Raw genomic sequence first — 7,321 nt, forward strand, 5'->3', positions numbered from 1 at the left:
GGGTGGTCTGTTTCATCCTCTGAGCTCGGGTCCTCTACCAGAGGCCTGGGAGCTTGAGGGTTCTGCGCAGTATCTTGGCTGTGTCTAGTACGGCACATTTCTGAACTGAGATGTCTGATGTTGTTCCTGGGATCTGTTTTAGCAACTGCTCCAGTTTGGGGGTGACTGCCCCGAGGGCCCCGATGACCACAGGCACCACTGTGGTCTACACCTTCCAGGCCTTTTCCAGTTCCTCTCTGAGCCCCTGGTATTTCTCCAGTTTCTCGTGCTCCTTTTTCCTGATGTTGTAATCACTTGGTATTGCTACATCCACCACAATGGCTTTCCTCTGTTGTTTATCCACTACCACAATGTCCAGTTGGTTCGCCATTACCATTTTGTCTGTCTGGATCTGGACGTCCCACAAGATCTTAGCTCGGTCCATATATAATTTTTCCATGATGAACACAGCATTGTATTGTCTTTATTTTATTCTGTTCTGTAATTAGTGATGCTATTTCAACCACAAGTTTGGAATGCACTTCTGAACCAGACTGAACCAGACGCTCCAAAATATCCGGTCCATAACTCCTTAACACCCTGTCAGCTCTCGGTCAGAAAGACTCATTTAGTTCAGTGTCCATGAGATGATATTCAGATAGGATATTTTTATTGATTGATTTTAATTACCTCTGCGATTAACTCTGTGTAGTTTATAATGTCTAGGGTTGCCACCTTTCAGAAATTAAAATAAGGGACCCCCACCACGGCCCTCATGGGGTGGGATGGCCGCTGCAGTGATAGACAATTTTATGGCAGTGTTTGTGTTTAATAAAAAAGTTATTCATAGAGCAATCATTCATACATAGAGGTTGGTTAGACATAACACTTAACTGACAGCAAAGCTTATAATGATGTCCTTGGTTTGATAGCATTTAGTTAGCCTTCTGCTTCTGTTAGCGCTGTGTGCTAACTTTTAGCTCCTTGAGGATAAAACTGTATTGTATTTAGGCCCGAGCAGCTAAGCACTGCGAAGGCCTCTTGTAATTGTACTGTTTCTTTTTCTTATTTTTCTTTTCCCAAATGAAATGGCTTTTTGGTGGCTTTTATCATATTCAAAAACTCACCAAACTTGGCGGATGCATAAAGCCCGTGTAAAATTTACATATATTGAGGTCATCGCAAAAATCGCACAAGAAACGGCTCAACGGCGCCACCTAGCAACTTTCAAAAGACCCTCTCTTATGACCTTAGTTTATCGTAGAGACATGAAATTTGGCACACTTGTAGAGCTCCCCAAGACGCACAGAAAATACAATTAATGTCATAGTGCAAGTTGAACAGGAAGTCGGCCATTTTAGATTGAAGTTCCGATTTTGACCCCATTTTGACATTGTACAGCCTTCGCATTTGATTGAACTCCTCCCAGGAATTTCCATCGATCAGCTTCAAACTTGGTCAAATCATTCATAAGGCGTGGCTGATTAAAAGTTATCACAGGTTTGCGTTTTCGTGCTTGCTGAAGGGGAGTTCCCAGGGGTCAAAGTTCAACTACTCTCTATGAAACACGAAACTGTTATATCTCTTACACAAAAACTCAGAGGCACCAAACTTTCAGTGATTGATCACCATCCGATGAACTACAATCAGAATCAGAAGAATTTTATTGTCATTGTCATTTGATGGAGCAGGTGGGCGTGGCGAAGTGACCTGTAACGCCGTTGCCATACGTTTGGCTCTGAATTCCATAATTTCAAGACAAGCTGCACCAAACTCACTGGGATCAATCCTTATTCACCCCCGAACAGGAATCTTTAACAATCGTTGGTGGGCGTGACCTAATTTCTTAACAGCGCCCCCTAGAAATTTTTAAATCATCAGCCCCAAGCCATGGTTTAATCCAGAATTATGAAACTTGGTACACATGTGTATCTTGTCAGGACCTACAAAAAAGTCTCTGAAAACCATGGTCCAAACCCAACAGGAAGTCGGCCGTTTTAGATCAAAGCCGCCATCATGCCCATTTTATTGACGTCGTATGTGATCAAACTAGTCCTACAGCGTTTGACCTACTTCAAAATCATTCTGAACTCTTGGTCTGAAGAGTTGAGGCATTGTAGGTCAAAAGTTATCCTACAATGTTTTTGAACATCAAAGCAGGCGGGCGTGGCTAAGTGTCAAACTGACTTTTCGCCATGAAACATCAAGGTGCAATAACTTCCACAGGCAAGGTCAGAACTGTATCCGACTTTCCATGTGTCTTTATAGACCAGCCCTGATGAAATTCACGTGGTCAATTGATGACATCACCTTAGCCCCGCCCCCTCCAACAGGAATTTACCTGTTTTTTCTGCAGGATGTCAAACTTTTACTCTATGATTCATAAAGGTTTAATCCTGTTCCAACTGACATAAAATGACATGATGATGAACTCTGTGAATGCTGACTGCTGACTAAACATACGGGCGTGGCTGAACAGTGAATTTCAATCCCTCATCTTTTGCATACGATCTTCTCTAAATCACACATGCTTCATCCGATTTGCACTAAACTTGTTAAGATTGACGCTTGTGAATTTCTACAGGGCCCATTAGGAATACATTGTAATTTGACTCCACTGCGCTCCATAGCTTAATCCGTCAGCTATATCTCCTCTGATGGAGTGCTGTCGAACGCGTTGATGCGTATCGCCTGGCGGATGGGTAGGGAAACTGCGCGACAACGTCTGCGGTGCCGAGTGGGCGGCGATGCCGGAACCCCTGCGGTGGCCAATAGTTCCACGAGGAGGAGGTGTGACGTGCATATGGGTCTCATATGCTTCGTATCAATAATTTCGAGGCTGCTTGCAGCTTAAATTTTTATTATAATTACTTGGCTTTGTTTTTGCTATTTTTGACTTGGAGAACATGTGGAAATGCATCCAGTGATGTTCTTGATGCTCCCTTTATCTAACTCCTTAATTATGTCAAGGTTTTGTTTACTTCATTCAAATTGTGGTCGCATTAATATTTTAATAGGTATCTGATATGCATATATGAATAAAAAGCTTTTCTGCCGGTAGATAATTATATCGCTGTTATTAAACTATAAAAATAGCCGAGTGGGGTGGAACGCCCTTCCCCCTTTAAAGCGTTTTAATGTTTAAAAAGACCGCAGTTCCTCTAAAACGCCTCAGAACAGGTAAATGAGGAGTTTGCAGCACCAATAAGGAGAAATTCAGACCAAAGCATTGCAATCATATTGCAGTGTTATGGTCCTACTTTATATAGAACATAAGAGAATGATTTACATGTGAAAATTGAACTTAAAAATATTGATCCCAAAGGGAAATGAAATGTTGTGGTAACTAATATTAATTCAAATTTTATAGAATATAGGAAGGATGTAAATGCATGATATATCCACTTTAAGTAATGAGTAAATGACAGATATGACTTTGTTTTTTAGTAGAGTTTGGAAATATAGATTTTAGGTTAATTACGCATTTAGTTGATCCACTGTTGTTTGCTATTGTAGCAGCATTCCTTTCATTATTATGATGTGCTTCAGTTCCTCATAATCCTCCATCTAAAGCAGTTTGGTGTAAGGTATAGCATACGCTGTTCATCTAGCATCAGCGTAGCATCAGTGAATCTGTCATCGATTTCATTGGTCTGTTGGAGAAATCTGTGGACGCGCATTCATCTGAATTACTTCAGCCTGGCTCCACATAGTTGCACCTCCTCAGCCTGGTTTGGTTTTTATGAAACTAATAGTCAGGATAAACTGATGCGATGTCTTTTATCCTGGATTTCTTCATCCTTTGTCAAACAGCACTCTGGTACATGTCAACCTGGTTAAATAGTAAAAGCACAATGTAAACAGTAGCTGACGTGCAATAAATTTACCAGTTTGCAAATGTTATTTTTAACTTCAGGTAGTTAGTCCAACTCCCCCCTTAAGATGAATTGTTTAGGTTAATAAAGCTAAACTGTTTAAGGCAATTGGTTTCCTCAAATTGTTTGAGTTCGACTAACTTATCAGTTTTTACAGTGTATTAAACTAAACCGTTGTAAGATAATGTTACATTAATGGGAAAAAGTACAAGATCCAATATCCATTGGAAGATCAAAGTCCTAAGGCAGAGTCATACTCTAACATCCTATAAACTCAAGGCATATTCTGATGATAGCAGAAGACCAAATTATTCAAATAACGTCTTTGAGATACTGAATCACACATGGCCTCACATGCACTGACCTTGGCCTCTCCATTGTGCATAGCTGTAGGGAGAAATTGGTAGGGAAGATGGCTTTTTATCAAGCGAGGGGAGGTCAGCTCCTGTAGAAGAACAGAGTCAATCACTTCAGCAATCTAGAATCAAGAATTAAAAGGTTTGTAAAGTTTTGTTGTTAGTTAATGTGGGGTGCCTAATATAGGTTTCCAGAGCCAATACAGGCCCTTGGAATTATTTTTTGTCCCTCCAGCTTCAATCCAGGAATGGTACAAATTTAGAAACTGCTACATACAATACAGACTACATAACTAGCCATGCTTTTGTTGTTGTTGTTGTTTTTATTTCACATTAAGTAGGAGAGGGGCTGCACAGTGGCGCAGTTGGTAGAGCTGTTGCCTTGCAGCAAGAAGGTTCCAGGTTCGACTACCGGCCCGGGGTCTTTCTGCATGGAGTTTGCATGCTCTCCCTGTGCATGCGTGGGCTCTCTCCAGGTACCCCAGCTTCCTCCCACAGTCCAAAAACATGACTGTCAGGTTAATTGGCTTCTCTAAATTCTCCCTAGGTGTGAGTGTGTGGTTGTTTGTCTCTGTGTGTAGAGACACAGGACTAACCTGTGCTTCCCTGCGTCTTGCAGGGTAGCACATTAGCTGGAGATAGGCATCAGCAACCCTCCTAATCTCACTAAGGGACAAGGGTGATTTTTCTGTTAAAGCGGTTCTTATTTCTTCGTCTCAGTCAGGACGAAGATCCTGTAGCAGGATTAAGTAGGAGACTGACCTAAACCCTGTTCATGTTGCTGAGAACAGATTAAACAATTTTCTGCAAAAAAAAGTACAAATAAATTACCCTAAAAATTGGAAACTTCTCTGCCTTTTTTTTTTTTACACTAAATCTCCAAAATAATTTTTATATATATCGATAATTTACAGATCCATTTGTTACAAAAAAAAACTTGTTGCTACTCATATTAATTCAAATTCTTCAAAGAGTTATAGTAGATGATGATGGCTGTTGGCAGGAAAGATCTCCTGTAGCAGACGAAATTGATATGAATCTGAAGAAGTCTCTGACTGAAGACCCTGTTTTTCCATGATAGTCTCTTGAAGAAAATGGTGAGGTTGCTTCATTGTTGTGTCTCCAATCCAGTCTGTTATCCAGATGAACATTGAGGTATTTATATTCCTCAACCATCTCCACTTCTTCTCCCATGATGGGAACAGGGTTTGATCGAACAATGATTCTTCTGAATTCTACAACCATCTCTTTTGTTTTGTTTACATTCAAGATGAGATGATTGTTCTCCCACCATGATACAAAACGGTCAGACAGAAATACTTGGTAAGGTTTTGCATTGCAGTTTGGTTAAAAAAGGCACACAGTCCGCCCAGCAGCAGCTAAGCCCCCAAGAACCAAGAAAACTGGCCAACAGTCGCAGATTTTTCTGTTAAAGAGGTTCTCATTTCTTCGTCTCAGTCAGGATATTGTTGGCGGTGATGAACATCAGGAACGAACATGAGCCATCTCTGCTTCACCCGACAATTGCAGAGTTATCAGAGTATTTCTTTAGATGACAGAAGTCGGAATTGTGTTAGAAGTCTGAAGTGTACAGAGTAAAAAGAATGGTGAGAGTACAGAACCCTGTGGTGCTCCTGTGCTACTAACCACCTGGTCAGACACACAGTCCTTCAGTCTCTCAAACTGTCTGTCAGGTAGTCGTAGATCCAGACAATTATTGAGGCCTCCACTTGTGTCTTCTGGAGTTTCTGACAAAGCAGATTTGTCAGACTGAATTGTGTTAAATTTCCTGGAGAAATCAAAGAACATGATCCTCACAGTCCTGCCTGCTTTGACCAGGTGACAGTGGGTTTGATGGTTTGTTGAAGCAGGTGTATGATGGCATCTTGAACTCCAATTCCATGGTGATAAGCAAACTGCAGGGGTCCTGATATGAGTTTGTCTGCTTATTTAAGTGGGCCAACAGGGGTCTCTCCAGATCCTTCATGACCTTCCTGTATTATTTTTAATATTTAAAAAATAATAATGTAATTGCAACAATAATAGTAGCATAACATATGTTAAGAATTCTGGATCTATGCCCTATGTCTTGTCCTGAGCCTCTTTGTCCTGCAGACCACTGCTCATGGGCTTCACTGATGCCCTGCCTCTGTGCCTCATATGGCTACTCTCTGGTGATGCCTCATGTCTGCTGTGGGTTCTGGTGCTGCTTCTACTCGTCCTTTACTGATTCCTGGATGCTGAGTGTTGCAGGCTTTCTACCATCCTTGCAGCTCTAGGTGACAAGTTCCCTCACATGAAGTCCAACAGAAATTGATCCAAGCACATTGTAACATTAAAAAGGTTCTTATTGAATGCTGATCAGATATTAGTTGTACCTGTATGACATCCAGTCCAGGCTGAGGGTATTCTATGACAGGTAGCTGCTCATCGATGTTCATAAGGCCAATCTCATCAGGATCTGCTCCTTGACTCACTAGAAACACAACTTCCTGCAGCAGGCTGGTTCCTGCATGAAGAGACATAAGAACCATGACATTAGGGACATTCTAAACTCATTCAAATATAATTTCAAAAGGTAAAATAAACACTGTTCACCATGTTGTTTATTGAGCAAAGATGAAGCCAAAATGGACACATTTGTTCTCTTTCTACTATAAATACATTGTTGGAATATTGAATGAGCAATCTAAAACTAAGAAAAATATATTTGTTAGAACAACAATGCTCAACTCCCACTTGGGGATTCTGTTGTCTAGGACTTCAGTCTCCCATGTCGGTTTCTGGGTGAGGAATCAGAAAAAGAACTTCTTCTACATATCGAAGAGACAAGACCACGATATGTTGTGAGTCTTGCATGGATTCAGAAAATGGGACATCTTCCTGAAGCCAGGTGAGGACCTGGCTTCAGCCAACCAACACACACACACACACACACACACACACACAGCTATACAGGTATATGTGGTTTAGCCTGCCTTTTTCGCCAAACAGGCCCGGTGGTGGTTTAGATGGACTACCCTTTCCCAAGTAGCTAGAGCAACGAGAGATGGCTTAAAACACTGCAAAAAATCTGAAAAAAATTTAGCTCACTTTAGGTTTCAGATAGCA

General features: G+C 41.2%; 1 protein-coding gene across 3 annotated transcripts in view; it reads right to left on the reverse strand.

Annotated features, from left to right (window-relative positions):
- The window catches only part of sult4a1 (sulfotransferase family 4A, member 1), a 42,346-nt gene extending 35,587 nt beyond the window's left edge, over nt 1-6,759 (reverse strand). For 2 of the 3 annotated variants that reach the window (XR_001776228.1, XM_017302927.1), the window contains exons 1-2: nt 6,589-6,759; nt 4,219-4,299 (exon numbers count right to left, since the gene is read on the reverse strand). Coding sequence is in view for 2 of the 3 variants with exons in the window: in XM_017302927.1 (XP_017158416.1) it covers nt 4,219-4,299; nt 6,589-6,744 (237 nt within the window). In the remaining variant the exon portion in view is untranslated. The remainder of the gene's footprint in view (nt 1-4,218; nt 4,300-6,588) is intronic. The other variant, XM_017302928.1, reaches the window with a different exon arrangement.
- Between the last annotated feature and the right edge of the window lie 562 nt (nt 6,760-7,321).

The sequence above is a fragment of the Poecilia reticulata genome, linkage group LG23 (genome assembly GCF_000633615.1).
Source record: "Poecilia reticulata strain Guanapo linkage group LG23, Guppy_female_1.0+MT, whole genome shotgun sequence".
Classification (NCBI taxonomy): domain Eukaryota; kingdom Metazoa; phylum Chordata; class Actinopteri; order Cyprinodontiformes; family Poeciliidae; genus Poecilia; species Poecilia reticulata.